The following is a 19,004-nucleotide window of genomic DNA, read 5'->3' on the forward strand; positions in this document are numbered from 1 at the left end:
GGTCGGGGCAGCCCGGGATTCTTGCAGCAAAGAGGTGCGTGAGTGCGCGGGACGTGGGAAACCAGCTACCTGGCTGGCATCGGCCACAGCCGGTGCTGCAGCGCCACCTCGTGGTCTCAGGGAGGCTAGCTGGTAGATCTGGTCTCCAACGCTTGTAGGTGTCAGCTCTGCTATTCAGGGAGCCTATAACTTTAGATAAAGTTACTCCGCCTTTCTGAGCCTGTTTCTCACTGTTCCTATAAGGGCCTTGGTCCTCTAACAGCAATAAAATTCTGGTCTGTAACAACATTTATTAAGTGCCTACCAGGCCTAGGATTCTTTCAGTGTCTGTGTGTGTGCCTCTCACCCTTCCACACACCCTCAGGCGTCCCACCTGCCGATCATCCCCTTAGTAGCAGCCTCTTGCCATCACAGCAGCGCTCTTTCCCCCCAAATCCCCAAACTCTCAAAATTTTGTTGAAATCTTTAATTTTAAAAAATAGAGAAAGAAGAAGACTGGATAGAAATTAAACAACTCAGCTCTTGGGACCCTCCTCCATCCCACCTCCATCCCAGGGCCTTCTTGGCCTTCACATTAAAAATAGAAACATCAAAGTAACAGACCACACCCCCATCCCAGGGTCACCCTTCTTGTCTCAAAAATTCCAGCCACCTTGGGGCACACATCCTCTGGGGAAACCATGCAGGTAAGGCAACCTAATCATTCTCCCAAAACTAAGCCCAGCCTCTTGGTGCCCTGGAGAAGAGAAAGCCTGGAGCTTCACTGTTCTCTCCAACCCTTCACTGGCTCTTGGTCTTGGCTTTGACCTCGGGCTTGATGTAGGTCTGGCGGAAGAAGTGGGCAAAGAGGATGAAATAGGTCATATACAAGATGAAGGACCAGAATAAGTGTTCCATCGTGGTGTGGCATCCCTGTTCCTGCCTCCAGATGTATGCGAGGATGCTGATGATGGCTCCTACAAACATCTGCAGGATCTGCAGGCTGGTGATGAGCATGGGCAGCATCTTGGGGGGCTTCACGTTGGCAGCCTTCAGAGTGTAGTAGGTGTACATGAAGGCATGCACACCGAAGTTCATGGTGACGAACCAGCCTCCTGCAGGCACTTTGTTCTTGTATCCAAAGCTTGTGTACACCAGCACTGTGCTGTGGTGGTACCAGTGAATAAAGATGAGTGGCCGCTTACGCAGGATGATGAAGGCTGTGTCTCCTGGGAGATGGAGAATCATAGTTGGCACACCACCCAGTGCTGGGACCACCCTCTGTACCTGGTGTAGGGCCACCGGAGAAATTCTCAGGGGAGGGAAGGGGGTCTTTGTGGCAGAGAATCTGTAGAGGGGCTTGGGTGAGAGGTATTATTGGGACCCAGGGTAGGAAAGGGACTCTCAAGGGTGTGGGTGAAGGGAGGGCCCTGTGGAGGGATGCAGTTCACAAGGCACCAGAGAGACAAAGCCTTGCCACTCACCGAGTTCTACGACCTTGCTGAGAAGAAAGACCCAGGACCAGAATTTGACTGTAGAATTACCAACGAAGTTGACAAAGCACACGGTTTGCTTTAGGCCCCCGGTAAGTATCACAGTCCCCATAATGCCCCACATCCTCACTGCCCCCAGGATACTGAAATGGGACAAAGGAAGATGGTGTAAGTGTCATCCCCAGGCACCAATCCACCCTTCCCTCGGCTTGGCCAGGTTACTGTGTTCCAAGCTCTACCACCTCCCCACCTGTCCATGGGGCGGGGTCAAAGCTCCTGAGAGCCTGAGGCCAATCTGGTAGATCCAACCAGTAGTCTAGAGGAGATGAGGGCTGAAGAAAGATCAGGGAATGCAGGGGGATGGGATTGAAAGTTGAGTTAAGGAATGGGGTTCTTGGGAGGGGTTAGGAGCCTAGGAGGAGATGTGTGGAGGGATAGGGGAAGACTGAAGGAGTTTGGGGGAGAAAATATGGGGAAGTTATTGGAGGGTCCTGAGAGAGGGTGTTAGGAGCTGAGAGCATTAGAGGCTGGAGAAATGTTTTACGAGTACAGACTATGAAGGCAAGAGGGAAAAAGCAGAGACCACCAGGTAGGGGTCTAAAAAAGAAGGAAAACAGGATAATATAATAGAAGAGGGTGAAGGCTGGGAGGGGAACTAAAGCTGAGAATGAGATGGGGAGAGTGTTACAGGGCAACTTGGGGACAGGATGGAGGTTGATGCAATCGGGAAAGCTTTAAGGCATAGAATGGAGGTCTAACGTCTAGAGAAGAGGCAAGGAGTGAGTGGGATGGGGTCTTACCTGAAGATTGCAAGGCAGAAGGACCAGAGGATGAGGGGCCCCTGCAGGTTGAAGCCCTTGCGTTCCTTCATGTAGTTCTGCCCCACAGCGATGAGAAGCAGGTAGATCAGGGCTATGGGGAAAGAGGTTGCCCTGGCAAGCAGAAGGCAGAGGGGATGGGCTCATGGGTGGGTGCTGATTAGAGAAATGCCCACTCATCTCTCCAGGTGAGTGCTCTGGGTTGGAGTTCCAGTTCTGCCACTTACTAGCTGTGTGACATTGGAAAAAACAACTTAACTCTCTGAGCCTTGGCTTCCTAATTTGTAAAGGGGGAATACTACATCTCTCCTGGGAGTATTAATGTATACAAAGGACCTAGCACGGGGCAGGGGCTATGTCCAAGGTTTCTGTGATTATTGCTCTCTCAGTGGGGTTAGAGGTGGGTGACAGCTGTCTGGCCCACGCCTAGAAGCAGTCCAGGGCTATGGTGTAAAAAGAGTGTGGCAATAGCTTCTCCCTGGTTGGGGCGCCTAGAAGCAGCCCAGGGCTGTGGTGTAAGAAGAATGTGGCAATAACTTCTCTCTGGTTGGGTCATGGCAAATTGGTTGGAGCATAAAGTCAGACCCAAAAACCTCTGGGGAGCTTTAGGGCAAAGCTAGAGAGCTCTTCCAGGGGAAAGCTTGGAAGAGCTCTCTGACTTTGCCTCCTTCTCCGCAGCAGGAACGGTGGAGCATCTGGGGAACGATGGGATAATTGTAAAGGGTAGGCTGTCCCCGGGCCCTGCACTGTGCACACACCCTTACACCCACAGCCATAGGGGACGTGGAAGTCATCTAGTAAGGCTTCAGATCAACCTCACGCCTCCAAGACCAGTTCTCACTACACGCTGTCTTTGGCTTCTGTATGTTTCCACGTTCTCCCTCATCATCTTATTTCTGCTTCCTTGCTTTCAGCTCTAATGTCTTTGAGGTGCCACATACTACCTGCACCTCGGACAAAGGTAGCGTGAAACCAGTACGAGGGAGTCCCGTAACTCTGCTCTGTAAGAAAATCATTGCGGGCATTCAATGCCACCCCCTCGCACCCTGGCCCCGGGGCCCTGACATGGCCTTTCCCTCTTCCCAAGTCTCACCAATACTCCTCGAAAAAGGGCCTCATGTCCTTGAACAGCTCGAAGTTACAGGGCTGGAACAGCTGATTTACTTGATGTGAGACATTCATGGCCGTGACCATCTAGTTTTGCAGACGTCGAGGTCCAAAGCTTCGAGGCGCTGGGCGAAAGCCTGGGGCTCTGAGGATGTCGTGAACCTCGGGGCGAGATGGAACACAGCCGGCACAGAAGGAACCCCTGGGCAAAGCGAGGAGGACGTCGGACCTAGGCACGTGCGCGGCGGCGCTGCCAGCTCTCCCGAGCGCAGCCACTGCGATATATAACCCGGACTTGCAAAGCTGCCGGCCTGGACGGCGCGCGGCCCCCTCCCTGCGCCGCGCCGCTATCCAATCTCGACCAAGATAAGCCTCTGCTCCGCCCCTGGGACGCAGTCCGCATTCTGATTGGTCATCCTCACGGGCCCGCCTGCCAGGCGTTTCGCACGCCCCGCCCCAAGTCCCATCTTAGGCCATCGCCCGCTCGCTTCCCCAGCCTTTTCTCCCTTAACACGTCTCCCCAATCCTGTGTGGCCTTGTGTGTGTACCTGGACAGGCCAGTCTTCCCTTGGCACTGTCAACCGTGGCCTTTGCCTCCGTTTGCTTTAATCTTAACCTGCTTAGCAGTGAGGAGAGAGGGAAGGTGTGCTTAGGCTTTGATGCTCCCACCCAGAAATGGAGGCGTCAGTTTCCAGGCTCCCTGAGATCCTGGGAAACCCAGGCCTGTGATGAAGAAACACTAACCTGGGCAACGCAGAGCTTCTCCTGTAGTCCCTTCCACCTCCTAGCTTCGAGTCTGCAATTGTGAGTGGGTGGAAGGAGATGAATTTTAATAAATTTTATTGTTGAGGTTGTTGATGTTGATGTTTGGGTTGTGAAGGCTACTGTGGTTTCTTTATAGTTTCCTGAATTCCTGAACTGCTCCAGACTGACAGTAATAACCATGGAGAGAGGAAATGGGGTCACCCTCTGGGCTTCTGGAATTATTGTCTTCAGGTTTCCTGGAGGCCTCTTAGGGTTTAGGGAGGGGGAGAGCCACTGTATCTCCCCAAGGCCTGCTGCTTTCTCTCCCTAACCAAATCTACTTCTTTTTCGCCTGTGTAACCAGCCCCAAAGAAATAAATGTTCTAAAACTTTTAAAGTTTTACTTGACCGTCCCTTATTTCTTTCCTAGGTTTTGTGAAAGCGAAGGAGAAATACAAGGCTTGAGGGCAGTTTCAGATAAGGTGGAGATTTGCAAAAAGTTCTAAGAAACATAGATACAAAGTAATTGAAATCAAGATGTGGGTATAAATGGCTACGTGCAGTAAAGCTCTAGGCCAGAGGATCCAGGTAGGAACCCCAGCTCTACTTCCTGAACCTCAGCCACTGTCTATGGGAGGATGTAGTGAAAGTCCTATCAGTGCCATCTAAGTGACTCAAAAGTGCATCCCTTTGTCTGTGTACCTCATCACCTCTCACCTGATCACGTTACCTGGTCGCACTGCCTCCTTCTCTAATACAGTGCTCCTGCTCTTCACTGAATTGCAATCAGAAAAGAGTTCCTGTACCTGACTGATTACCAGATCCCTGAGCCTCAGCTGCAGAGATTCTGGTCCTATAGGTTGTCTCAGACTGTACTTGGAAAACCACCACTTTGTTTGCTCATCCAAAAAACAGTTCTGCTTTCCTGCTTAAAAACCTTCAGTGGTTCGGCCAGGCGCAGTGGCTTACACCTGTAATCCCAGCACTTTGGGAGACTGAGGCGGGCAGATCACGAGGTCAGGAGATCGAGACCATCCTGGCTAACACGGTGAAACTCCGTCTCTACTAAAAAATAAAAAAAATTAGCTGGGCGTGGTGGCGGGCGCCAGTAATCCCAGCTACTCGGGAGGCTGAGGTAGGAGAATGGCGTGAACCCGGGAGACGGAGTTTGCAGTGAGCTGAGATAGCACCCCCTTACTCGAGACTCCATCTCAAAAAAAAGAAAAAAAAAAGAGAGAAAACCTTCCGTTGTTCCTGATGGCTCCATATATAGCCTGACATCTAATCAGAAGGTGATCAACACATGTCTGATGGATGAATGAGTAAATTTAAAAATGAATATTACAAGAATAATGCCATCTAGGTGTTACAAGACCCAAGTTCAAGTCCCAGCACCCCCATTAATGAGCCATGTGATTTTAGGCAAGTTACCTAACCTCTGTGAGACTCACATTCTACTTCAGAAAAAAATGCATATAGTCATACTTGCCTGCTTATCTCACAAGGCTGTGATTAGTATGCAAGCCAGATAATGTAGCTGAAATGATACTATGGACTAGACACATGGCAATGGCAAGGTGAATCATTACAGGAGGTTTACAAATGCATGTGGAGAATATATACTCAATCCTGGATTTCTCTATAAAGATATTTTACATTGTCTTTCCCTGTGAGGTTTAATGGTGAGGCTTGGAGGAGGTGTATGTGGAAAAGGGAAAGAAGAACAATCGGGCTGGGCACAGTGGCTCATGCCTGTAATCTCAGCACTTTGGGAGGCTGAGCGGGCAGATCACCTGAGGTCAGGAGTTCAAGACCAGCCTGGCCCACGTGGTGAAACCCCATCTCTACTAAAAATACAAAAATTAGCCAGGTGTAGTGGCAGATGCCTGTAATTGCAGCTACTCGGGAGGCTGAGGCAAGGAGAATTGCTTGAATCTGGCAGGCGTGGGTTGCACTGAATGGAGATTGCATCACTGCACTCCAGCCTGGGCAACAGAGCGAGACTCCATCTCAAGAAAAAAAAAAAAAGAAAAAAAGAAAAAAGAAGAAGAAAATCTTTAGAAATTATATTCTAGAGGAAATGTTCCTTGACCCTTGGACTTGGTCTGGTACCTTATTTTATACAAACTGTTCTCAGAGCATGGTATTTCTTTTCTTCAATAAGAGTTTATAATCAGTTAGTTTTGTGATTTATTGATCAATCCCCATTTTTCCTACTAGTCCTTGAGCTCCGTGAATGCAGGGACTATGTCTATTTTTTTAAAATTTTTTATTTTGAGACAGGGTCTTGCTCTGTCGCCCAGTCTGGAATGCAGTGGCCTGATCTTCGCTTACCACAACCACTGCGCCTCCTGGGTTCCAGCGATTCTCGTACCTCAGTCTCCTGAGTAGCTGGGACTACAGGTGTGTGCCACCACACCTTGCTAATTTTTGTGTTTTCAGTAGAGACAGGGTTTCGCCATATTGGCCAGGCTAGTCTTGAACCCCTGACCTCAAGTGATCTGCCCACCTCGGCCTTCCAAAGTACTGAGATTACAGGTGTGAACCACTGCATCCAGCTGAAATATGTCTGTTTTTTTCATCATTCTCCTAACCCTGAGCATAACCCAGGTAATATTTGTTGTGCAAGTGATTAAATGGAGGAAATCCTTGGCATATCAACCTGAGTGACATTCTTTGCTCTCCAGGATAAATACTTCAAGCCTATCTTTTGTGATGTCACTGGTTTTGTTTGTTTGTTTTGTTTTGTTTTTTTCCCCCCCAGTAGCCCTCCTGAAAGCCTCAGCCTAGAGGAAGATGTGGTAAGCATGGGGTGGTGTGAGCAGATGAATAACTGAGCAGGCTTTGGAAGTTTATAGAACACCAATCACTTGTATTACCTGGTGCCAAGTAGCTGCCTGCTGTATCTATGAGTTCTCAGCCCAACTTCTCTCCCTATTTCCAACTGCCTGTTGGGCAGCTCTACCAGCATGTTCTGCTAGCATCCTTAGAAATACACACCCCAAATAGAATTTGTTATCTACCTCCAAAATAGACTGTTTTTACCAGCCACCATTTATATAATTTCTCAGGCTAGAAATTGTGAGGTCATGTTACATTCTTCTATAGGACACACGGTGCTGTAATTTCTTCTGGAGGTGGCATGGTCATCAGAATGCCTCTATTCAGATTTTATCTCTGCCACTTACTACCTAGGTAACCTTGGTGAAGACATCATCAAACATCTCATGGCCTCATGGCCTCAGCTTTCTCATCTGTAGAATGGAGATAACTACCTCAGAAGGATGTTTATGAGGATCAAATGAAATAATATATGTTAAAGAGCATTGGCGGGACATAGTGGCTCATGCCTGTAATCCTAGCACTTTGGGAGGCCAAGGCAGGAGGATCACTTGAGGCCAGGAGTTCAAGACCAGTCTGGGCAACAGAGTGACACTCTGTCTCAATTAAAATAAATAAATACATAAATAAATAAATAAATAGCATTATAAAATGTAAAGTGTTGAGTAAGCATCAGTAATTATTTACCAAAAAAAAAAAGTGACTTTGTACAAATTTCACCTTCCTTTTTTTTTTGAGATGGAATCTTGCTCCTGTTGCATAGGCTGGAGTGCAATGGCACAATCTCAGCTCACTGCAATCTCCACCTCCCGGCTTCAAGCAATTCTCCTTCCTCAGCCTCCAGAGTAGCTGGGATTACAGGCGTGCAACACCACACTTGGCTAATTTTTGTCTTTTTAGTAGAGACAGGGTTTCGCCATGTTGGCCAGGCTGGTCTTGAACTCCTGACCTCAGGTGATCCACATGCCTTGGCCTCCTAAAGTGCTGAGATTATAGGCATGAGCCACCGCGCCCGGCCTGAAATGTTGTTTTAAGTAGGTCAGATAAAGGGTTAATGTGCATACTACATAAAAAGCTTATTCATAGTCTTATCTTCAACCCTTGGTAAATGGCTAAGGATACAAACAAGCTCATTTCATAGACTCCAGTGTCTCCAAATCTGCCTCTCATTTGCTGCCGGAAAGCCTTTCTAAAACACATGAACTCATGTCATTCCTCATTAAGAACAAAAATAATCCTCAGGACAAAGATCCGATTCCTTAGTTCAGCCCTGACCATTCATTTCCAGCCAAAATCCCACCATCCCTCAGCCCCAGCATTCCACATTGTAGCCATAATGGACAACTCTACATACCTACCCCTTTACCTCTCTACGCATTTTTCCCTCTTCCCAAACATCATTTTCTCACCTGGACAAATCTTAACTCTAGCTCTAGCTCTAAAGTCACTTGCCCTGCAAAAACCTAATATATTTCAGAGTCAGGCCCTTCTTTCTTTGTCTTTCATTCAAAAACCTTTGCCCAAACTGCCTGCCAGTATTGTGCTTCTACCTGTGGAGTACAGTCAGTCATATATTTTCGATACTATTCTGGTTCCCTCACCCTATGCCAAATGGTCATTTTCACTAGGTCACTCATCCTTGAGGGTAGCACATACTACCTGGCACATGGTGGACACTCAAAATACGTCTATTGCTTGGAATTGAGTAGGCACCTAAGAGGAAATACAAACAATAAACATTTTTTTAAAAGACTCAACTTTCTTAGTAATTAAGGAAATGCAAATTAAAGACTGTGTGTATAATGTGGTTCCAATTAATAGCCAAGCAGAAATTAAATACCTAATGCCAGCCAAAGCTTTGGGAAACAGGTGCATTCACACCTGGCTAGTGGCCAAGTAAATTGATATAATCCTTGTAGAAACACACTTAAGCAACACTTAGCAAGAGTCGCTGGCATGCTTTGACCCAGTGTCTCACCTAGGAATTCAACTCAGTGAAATAATCCAAAAGAAAAAAAAACTGTATGTATTAAAATATATATATATTTTACATTCCACTGAACATTTAATAAGTTACAGTCAGCTACAACTTTTTAAAGGGACAAATTATAATGCAAGTTATTTATTCAAATGCTGACCATTAAAACACCATCTGAACCATGTCAGATAATATTCATTTACTTTTGTGAAATGTGTTTAATGGGAACTTAAGAATTTCTATAGAAGGCTGAGCATTTTCAACATCCCCAGCCTACAAGAGAAAAGACTGTATTCTCTTACTGGTGATTCAGGAAATACAATACAAAAGGAGCTTCGACTCCTATGTGGAGACAAGGCTGGCATCCACAATGGATGGGCTCCAGAAAACAATCATGCAGTGCTCCTGTTTTGGTCTGAGAACCAAGACACAAAATCTGATCTAGGGTGAAACTACATATAAGACGTGGAAAGGACGACTGGACCAAGGGGCTCACTGTATCTGGGGGACCAAAGAGAAAGTAGTGTGCAGATATTGCTTTGACCTTAAAATAAATGTTAAGTGAGACAAAGAAGCAGCCAGGAGCCTTCTTACAACCATTCCAGGTCAGCAGCTCCCAAGATATTTACTTCAAGGTGGTTGGTAGGAAATATAAATGTTCACTGGCTCTGACTCAATAATTAAACCATCATAACAGATGCAATGTTGAGGAGAAGCAGCTGTCAAACCACCTATAAACTCGAGTGAGGATCAGCTTGAAAGATGCCTATTATCAGTGTCTGGGAAGATTAAAAGAAAAAAAAAAAAAGGCCATGTGAGGTGGCTCACGCCTGTAATCCTAGCACTTTGGGAGGCTGAGGCAGGTGGATCACCTGAGGTCAGGAGTTCAAGACCAACTTGGGCAATGTGGTGAAACCCCATCTCTACTAAAAATACAAAAATCAGCTGGGTGTGGTGGCACATACCTGGAATCCCAGCTACTCTGGAGGCTGTGGCAAGAGAATCACTTGAACCCAGGAGGTGGAGGCTGCAGTGAGCCAAGATCCCGACAGAGCAAGACTCTGTCTCAAAAAAAAGATAACATGAGACCTTTTTTTTTTTTTGTCTTAGAGGCAGGTCTTGCTTTGTTGCCTAGGCTGGAGTACAGTGGTGCAATCATGGCTCACTGCAACTTCGACCTCTTGGGCTCAAGCAATCCACTCACTCGAATAATTAGGATGACAGGCATATGCCACCACATCAGCTTTTTTTTTGTTTGAGACAGGTTCTCGCTATGTTGCCAAGGCTGGTCTTGAACTCCTGGCTCAAATAATCCTCCCGCCTTGGCCTCCCAAAGTGCTAGGGTTATAGGCATGAGCCACTGCACCCAGCTGAGACTGTTGATTATATATAAAGAGTACTTGACTAGCCACAGAAAATATTAATAAGTGTGGTTTTCTTCCCCTTGAAAACCAACTTGTTTAAAAAATTGAATGTTCCAAATGCAAAGAAATGATAAATGTTCCAGATGATGGATGTTAATTGCCCCAATCTGATTAGTATACATTATATGTATCAAAACATCACTATTTGCCCCCATGAACATCTACAATTTTACTTGTCAATTAAAAAAACGATTAAATACTTTTTTAAAAAGTAATGATTTGTAGAGCAGGTTTCTGATGATTGTAGACTGGATTGTAAACCTTTTGTAAATGCTTTCATTTAGTGGCATTTGTGATTTGATTTGTAGTGAACGGTCAATCATAAGTAATGCATAAATAGACTATTATTCCTTTACTGTAAGTAGCTTTTTGCAAAATAAATGTTAGCTATTAATGAAATCATTTCAAAAAGGAAAAAAATTACCTTTACAAAGTAATACCAACTGATTAAATTTCAACCTACTTTAATTCCCCATCAATGGCCCAATAGTCTGGAACATTCAAAGGAGTTTCTTTGACTACCAAATTAGTTCACCATTATTAAAATGTATATTTTAGGCCAGGTGAGGTGGCTCACACCTGTATTCCCAATACTTTGGGAGGCTGAGGTGGGTGGATCACTTGAGGTCAGGAGTTCAAGACCAGCCTGGCCAACATGGTGAAACCTCATCTCTACTAAAAATACAAAAATCAGCTGAACGTGGTGGCCCACTCCTGCGGTCCCAGCTACTAAGGAGGCTGAGGCAGGAGAATCGCTTGAACCTGGGAGGCAGATGTTGTAGTGAGCCAAGATAGCACCATTGCACTCCAGCCTGGGGAACAGAGTGACACTCCATCTGAAAAAAACAAAACAAAACAAACAAACTATATATATATATGAAAGTCATATTTTAAGTCACATATTAAGTCAGTGGGACTTAAAATAATAGAAAGCTGGAAGGCTAGGTGCGGTGGCTCATACCTGTAATCCCAGCACTTTGGGAGGCCGAAGCAGGTGGCTCACTTGAGGTCAGGAGTTTGAGACCAGCTTGGCCAACATGTTGAGACCCCGTCTCTACTAAAAATACAAAAATTAGCTGGGCGTGGTGGTTCGTGCCTGTAGTCCTAGCTACTCAGGAGGCTGAGGTAGGAGAATCGCTTGAACCCAGGAGGCGGAGGTTGCAGTGAGTGGAGGTTGAGCCACTGCACTCCAACCCACTCTGTCACTGGGTGACAGTGAGGCTCTGTCTCAAAAAAAAAAAAAAAAAAAAAAAAAAAGACAGCTAGAAACAACCCACCGATGAATAATTAAATTATTGAATTTAGCATCACAATAAACATTGAACTAACATCACAGAACAGCTTGCATCTATCAGAATATGGAGAAACATGAAACTATGTTTATAAAATAATGTGAAAAAAAAAAACAATATTCAAAACCGTACCTATCCTATTACCTCAATTATCTAAAAGCAATAATGTTCCTAAAGACTGAAGTTGAAAAGAAGCACTAAAATGTGAAATCAGTTGATGGTGTGGGTGAGATTATAGGCATAAACTTAGAAGTATTTTAAATTTTCTTTCATGTTGTTTTAAAACTGATATACATTTTGGAATGCTTTGCATCCAAGAAATAATGCTTTTTAATGGCATAAGAAATGTGCAGAATAGGCCGGGCGCGGTGGCTCAAGCCTGTAATCCTAGCACTTTGGGAGGCTGAGACGGGTGGATCGCGAGGTCAAGAAATCGAGACCATGCTGGCTAACACGGTGAAACCCGGTCTCTACTAAAAAAAATACAAAAAACTAGCCTGGCGAGGTGGCGGGCGCCTGTAGTCCCAGCTACTTGGGAGGCTGAGGCAGGAGAATGGCGTGAACCCGGGAGGCGGAGCTTGCAGTGAGCTGAGATCCGGCCACTGCGCTCCAGCCTGGGCGACAGAGCGAGACTCCGTCTCGAAAAACAAAAAACAAAAAACAACAACAAAAAAGAAATGTGCAGAATATTATGTTAAGTTTCAAAATGTAGGATATGAGACGATATGTATAGTATGGTCTCAAATCTGTTGACTAAAAATGTGGAGGCAATTCAGATGGGAAGAATGTTTGTAAAATTTTTGTAAGGAAAAAATATGCAAGAAAACCATGTAGAGAAAGAAGATTGGAAGGAAATATACCAAGATGCTAATGGAATTTGTCTCTGAATGGCAGAATTTTAAAATTATTCTTATAATGAGTAAATGTTCAAAAGTAATAATAAATATATTGAAATTTCTTGGATTTAAGTCTTTTTTTTTTTTTTTTTTTTTGACATGTGCTCTGTCACTAATTGACTTCTCTGCTTCCAGTTCCCCACCCTGGTATCCTGCATTCCCTCCTAAACTCATAGTTTACCCAGTATTTTACTGTCTTGTTTTTTTCTTGATATTTCTGGCTGTGCCTTTGTGAGATTTTCTTCCCCTTCTTTCCGCTTCTTTAATGCTGGTTCTTCTTCTTCTCTTTTTTTTTTGAGACAGAATCTCGTTCTGCTGCCCAGGCTGGAGTGCAGTGGTGGAATCTCGGCTCACTGCAACCTTCACCTCCTGGGTTCAAGTGATTCCCCTGCCTCAGCCTCCCGATTAACTGGGATTATAGGAGCCCACCACCATGCCTGGCTCATTTTTTGTATTTTTAGTAGAGGTGGGGTTTCACTATGTTGGCCAGGCTGGTCTCGAACTCCTGACCTCAAGTGATTCACCCACCTCGGCCTCCCAAAGTGCTTGGATTACAGGCGTGAGCCACTGCGCCCAGTCCAATGCTTGGTTTTAAAGTCCTGTCCCTGAGACTTCCTCGTTCTCACACTGTGCTCTCTTTCCTATTTAACCCATTTTCATGACTTTACCTATCACTTCAAATGATTTATCTTGTTTTTAAAAATTTTTATTAAGCAATTAATTGTTTTAGAGACAGGGTCTTTTTGGGTTGCCCAAGCTGGAGGGCAGTGGTATGATCGTGACTCACTGCAGCCTCAATCCCCTAGGCTCAAGCAATCCTCTAACCTCAGCCTCCTGAGTAACTGGGACAACAAACATGAGCCACCAAGCCCAGGTAATCTTTCATTCTTTGAAGAGATGGGGTCTCATTTTGTTGCCCAGGCTGGTCTCAAACTCCTGGGCTCAAGCAATCCTCCTGCCTTGGCCTCCCAAGGGCTGGGATCGTAGGCGTGAGCCACTGTGCCCAGCCTATCTTCTATCTTGACCTCTCCTCTATCTGCTTGGTCATGTTCCAGTTGCCCACTGGGCTTTTCCACCTGGGTGACCTGACAGCTCAGTGTGGAGAAATCCAGTTTACCTTCTTCCCCGACCTGTTCTTTTGCGGAATTCCTTGTTTATATTAAAGTCACCATCAGATTCCTAGGCAGGACTGGCTAAAAGTTTGTGGTACCTAGTGCAAAATTAAAATGTAAGGCCTCTTGCTCAAAAATTATGAAGAATTTGCCTGGTATGGTGGCTCCTACCTGTAATCCCAGCACTATGGGAGGCTCAGATGGGAGGATCATTTAATACTAGGAGTTTGGGACCAGCCTGGGCAACAGAGTGAGACAGTTATCTTTACAAAAAAACAAAAATGAAAAATAAGCAGGGCCACAGCAGCATGTGCTTGTACTCCCAGCTACTCGGGAGGCCGAGGTGAGAGGCTCACTTGAGCCTTAGAGATAGAGGCTACAGTGAGTTATTATCTCACCACTGCACTTTAGCCTAGGGAACAGAGCAAGACCCTGTCTCTTAAAAAATTATTAATAATTTCAAGATAGCAACAGCAGAGCATCAAACCAAGTGCAGGGTGCTAACTGCAGAGCCCTGTGTAACTGCATAGACTGTACTTCCATGACTGGGGTTCATCTTTTTTTTTTTGAGACGGAGTCTCACTCTGTCACCCAGCCTAGAGTGCAGTGGCACGATCTTGGCTCACTGCAAGCTCTGCCTCCCAAGCAGCTGGGCCTACAGGCACCCACCACTACGCCGGGCTAATTTTTTGTATTTTTAGTAGAGATGGGGTTTCACCGTGTTAGCCAGGATGGTCTCGATCTCCTGACCTCGTGATCTGCCCGTCTCGGCCTCCCAAAGTGCTGGGATTACAGGTGTGAGCCACTGCACCCGGCCCTGGGGTTCATCTTTGACCTTTGACTCCTCTCTCTCCTTTTTCTTTTGAGACAGGCTCTGTTGCCCAGGCTGGAGTGCAGTGGCACAATCTCGGCTCACTGCAACCTCTGCCTCCTGGGTTCAAGAGATTCTCCTACCTCAGCCTCCCAAGTAGCTGGGATTATAGGCACCTGCCACCACGCCTGGCTAATTTTTTTATTTTTAGACGGGGTTTCGCCATGTTGGCCAGGTTGGTCTCGAACTCCTGACCACAAATGACTACAAATGATCCGCCCACCTCAGCCTCCCAAAGTGCTGGGATTACAGGCATGAGCCACCTCACCTGGCTCCCTCTCTCACCTTTAATCTTTAGTTAACACGGTAGACAGTGCGTCCACTCACAAAGATGAGAAATAATGGAAGAGGAATACATTTGACTAGTGGGATGAGAGGGGGTGTAATGAGTTCAGTTTGGGCCCTGTGAATACTGAGTGCCAATGGAACATCCAGGTAAAATTATCCATTATACAGTTATGTACATAGAATCCAGGCTGTCAGTCTGGGCTCCAATACTCAGGGTAGAGGGTATTGTTGAATTGCTGACTGTAGGTGAAATTGGCCAGGGAGAGACTGTCAAGCAGCAGGACTTTCCAAAGTGGGTCCCAGCTTCAAGTGATTCTCCTGCCTCAGTCTCCCGATTAGCTGGGATTACAGGCACCTGCCACCATGCCCAGCTAATTTTTTTGTATTTTTACTAGAGATGGGATTTCACCACGTTGGCCAGGCTGGTCTCGAACTCCTGACCTCAGGTAATCAGCCCGCCTTAGCTTCCCAAGTACTGGGATTACAGGCGTGAGCCACCGCACCCGGCCTATCCTTGTAATTTGAAAACAGTGTTTTAAGGAGTTGTCAGAGAGAGACCATGTGGTCCGGAGACAGGAAAAAGAAAATGTAAACTCTCCATCAGGCTATTCAGAGTCTAAATTACCACATTTCAAAGCTTTTGAGAGCAAGCCTGCATCTGAGTCATCTTCAAAGTTCACTCAGTATTTCACATGTAAGAACTGTGTCCGGATGAATGAATGCATGAAAGCCATTGCTCTGCCACGAGTGCACAGCGACCTCCTCTGCCCATGCCACCAGCCGGGCCACAAAAAGGCTCTGGCAGATGGGCAGCACTGTTCAATGTAGGCACTAAAAGGGACATTGGAAGTGTCTGGAGAGATGCTGCTCTGTCTTCGCCTTTGGCAGTTGCTAATCAGTCCTGCTTGGGTTCTCTCTGTCCTGCCCACCTCTTAAAAAGGCCTGCCTGTCCCCAGCCTGTCTCCCATCCAGTTACTGTCAATATGGTCACCCTTTTTCATTAGGAGTCCAAGAAATTGGGTTGAGCCTGAAAAACAAAAAAGTAGCCCAGCCGGGTATGGTGGCTGATGCCTGTAATCCCAGCACTTTGGGAGGCCGAGGCGGGAGGATCACGAGGTCGGGAGTTCAAGACCAGCCTGACCAACATGGTGAAACCCCATTTCTACTAAAAATAGAAAACTTAGCTGGGCGTGGTGGCACGCACTTGTAATCCTACCTACTCAGGAAACTGAGGCAGGATAATTGCTTCTTCACCACTGCACTCCAGCCTGGGCAACAGTGCGAGAATGAGGCTCAAAAAAAAAAAAAAGCATGTTGTTTAATTTCTACATATTTATGCATTTTCCAGTTTTTCTTCTGTTACTGATTTCTACTTTCATCCCACTGTGACCAGAGAAGATAATTTGTCTCTTTAAATCTTTAAAAATTTATTAAGACTTGCTTTCTGGCCCAATATATGGTCTGTCTTGGAGAACGTTCCATGTGCACTTGAGAATATGTATTCTGTTGTTGTTGTTGGGTGGAGCGTTCTGTAGGTGTCTGTTATTCTAGTTTGTTTATGAAATTCTTCCAGTCTTCTATTTCCTTATTGATCTTCTGATTAGTTGTTCAATCCATTTTTGAAAGTGAGGTATTGAAGTCTTCAACTATAATTGTCAAACTGTCTTTTTTGCTCTTTAATTTTGTTCATTTTTGCTTCATATATTTTAGAGTTCTGTTGTTAGGGGAATGTATGTTTATAATTGTTATATCTTCTCAATGGATAGACCCATATCAATACATAATGTCCTTCTTTGTCTGTGGTAACAAATTTTTTTTTTTTTTTGAGACAGAGTCTCGCTTTATCACCCAGCCTGAAGTGTAGTGGCACGATCTCGGCTCATTGCAACCTCCTCCTCCAGGATTCAAGTGATTCTCACGCCTCAGCCTCTCGAGTAGCTGGGATTACAGTCATGCACCACTATGCTGGGCTACGTTTTATATTTTTAGTAGAGACGGGGTTTCACTATGTTGGCCAGGCTGGTCTTGAACCCCTGACCTCAAGTTATCTGCCCACCTCGGTCTCCCAAAGTGCTAGGATTACAGGCATGAGCCACTACGCTTGGCCATGTGGTAACACTTTTTGACTCAAAATCTGTTTCGTATATTAGCATAATATCCCCAGGTTCACTATTTGCATGGGCTGTCTTTTGTATCCTTTCACTTTTGACCTTTTTGTGTCTTTGAATCTAAAGTGAATGTCTTGTAGATAGTATGAAGTTGGTTCATTTTTGAACTACATTATGCCAATCCTTGCCTTTTAATTGTAGAAGTTGAATCCATATAAAGTAATTACTGATGAAAAAGGACTTACTTCTGTCATTTTGTTACTGTTTTTTATACGTCTATTTTTTGTTCCTCAATTCCTCCATTATTGCTGTCTTTTATGTCTTATCGGATGTAATTAATATTCTGTTTTGATTGCCTTCTCATATCCTTTTCTGTAATTTTTTTTTTTTGAAACGGAGTTTCACTTTTGTTGCCTAGGCTGGAGTGCAATGGTGCAACCTCGGCTCACTGCAAGGTCCGCCTCCTGGGTTCAAGGGATTCTCCTGCCTCAGCCTCCTGAGTAGCCGGGATTACAGGCGCCCGCCACCACGCCCGGCTAATTTTTTGTATGTTTAGTAGAGACGGGGGTTTCACCATTTTGATCAGCCTGGTCTTGAACGCCTGACCTCAGGTGATCACCTGCCTCAGTCTCCCAAAGTGCTGAGATGACAGGTGTGAGTCACTGCTCCCAGCTTCTTTTCTGTATTTTTTAGAGTTATTTTCTTAGTGGTAACCCTGGGCATTATGAATAATACCTTAAATTTATAATAACTTAGTTTGAATTAATACCGACTTAGCTTTCATAGTATACAAACTCTACTCCTATGCAGTTCTATGTTGTTATTGTTTGTAACAAATTACATCTTTATGCATTGCGTGCTCATTAACATAGATTTATAATTATGGTATTATGCATCTGTCTTTTAATAGTATAGGAAAAAAAGAGAAGTGTCAACACAAAAATATAATAATACTGGATTTATATTTACCTTTGTAATTACCTTTTACTACTGTTCTTTGTTTTGTTTTGTTTTGGTATGGCTTCTAGTTTATACCTAATGTCCTTTCATTGCAACCTGAAGGATTCCCTTTACCATTTATTAGAAATGAAATCCTCCAGCTTTTGTTTATCTGGGTTACCTCAATTCCTCCTTTTTTTTTTGAGATGGAGTCTCGCTCTGTCACTCAGGCTGGAGTGCAGTGGCGCGATCTCGGCTCACTGCAAGCTCTGCCTCCCACGTTCACGCCATTCCCCTGCCTCAGCCTTCCAAGTAGCTGGGACTACAGATGCCCGCCACCACGCCTGGCTACTTTTTTTTTTTGTATTTTTACTAGAGACAGGGTTTCACTGTGTTAGCCAGGATGGTCTCAATCTCCTGACCTCGTGATCCGCCCACCTCGGCCTCCTAAAGTGCTGGAATTACAGGCGTGAAACACTGAGCCCGGCCTTTTTCTGTTTGTTTGTTTTTGTTATCCTCCTTCATTTTTTAAGGATAGTTTTGCTGAAAATAGAATTCTGGGTTGACAGCTTTATTTTTTTCATTTTGCACTTTAAATATGTCATCTCACAACCTTATGGCCTCCATGGCTTCTATTGAGAAATCAGCTGTTAGTCTCATCTAGAGCCAAAAAATGGGTGGAATTGGAGAAAGGAGAAAGCAAAAAGAGAAGAAGAAAACTACTCTCCTGAGGTCAGGCATGGTGGCTCATGTCTGTAATCCCAGCACTTTGGGAGGCCGAGATGGCTGGATCACCTGAGGTCAGGAGTCTGAGACCAGCCTGGCCAACATGGTGAAACCCATCTCTGCTAAACATATAAAAAATCAGCCAGGCATGGTGACACACACCTGTAATCCCAGCTACTTGGTAGGCTGAGGCAGAAGAATGCCTTGAACCCAGGAGGCGGAGGTTGCAGTGAGCCAAGATTGCACCATTGCACTCCAGCCTGGGCAACAGGAGTGCAACTCTGTCTCAAAAAAAAAACGAAAAAGAAAGAAAATACTCTCCTGCTCTTTGCAGATCGGCTGTATGTAAGTGCCAACACTTTGCCAGGCCATTTATAATTCTGTCTTA

The 19,004-nt window shown here is 45.2% G+C and overlaps 1 protein-coding gene across 1 annotated transcript; it reads right to left on the reverse strand.

Annotated features, from left to right (window-relative positions):
* Window positions 1-451: 451 nt before the first annotated feature.
* ELOVL3 (ELOVL fatty acid elongase 3) lies at window positions 452-3,756 on the reverse strand. The gene is made up of 4 exons (XM_017851664.1): window positions 3,384-3,756; window positions 2,273-2,404; window positions 1,464-1,615; window positions 452-1,208 (listed from the first exon to the last, which is right to left on the reverse strand). The coding sequence occupies exons 1-4, from the start codon at window positions 3,482-3,484 to the stop codon at window positions 781-783; spliced, it is 813 nt and encodes a 270-aa protein (XP_017707153.1). The 5' UTR covers window positions 3,485-3,756; the 3' UTR covers window positions 452-780.
* Window positions 3,757-19,004: the final 15,248 nt, after the last annotated feature.

Source organism: Rhinopithecus bieti, unplaced genomic scaffold, assembly GCF_001698545.2.
Source record: "Rhinopithecus bieti isolate Rb0 unplaced genomic scaffold, ASM169854v2 scaffold_31787, whole genome shotgun sequence".
NCBI classification, from domain to species: Eukaryota; Metazoa; Chordata; class Mammalia; order Primates; family Cercopithecidae; genus Rhinopithecus; species Rhinopithecus bieti.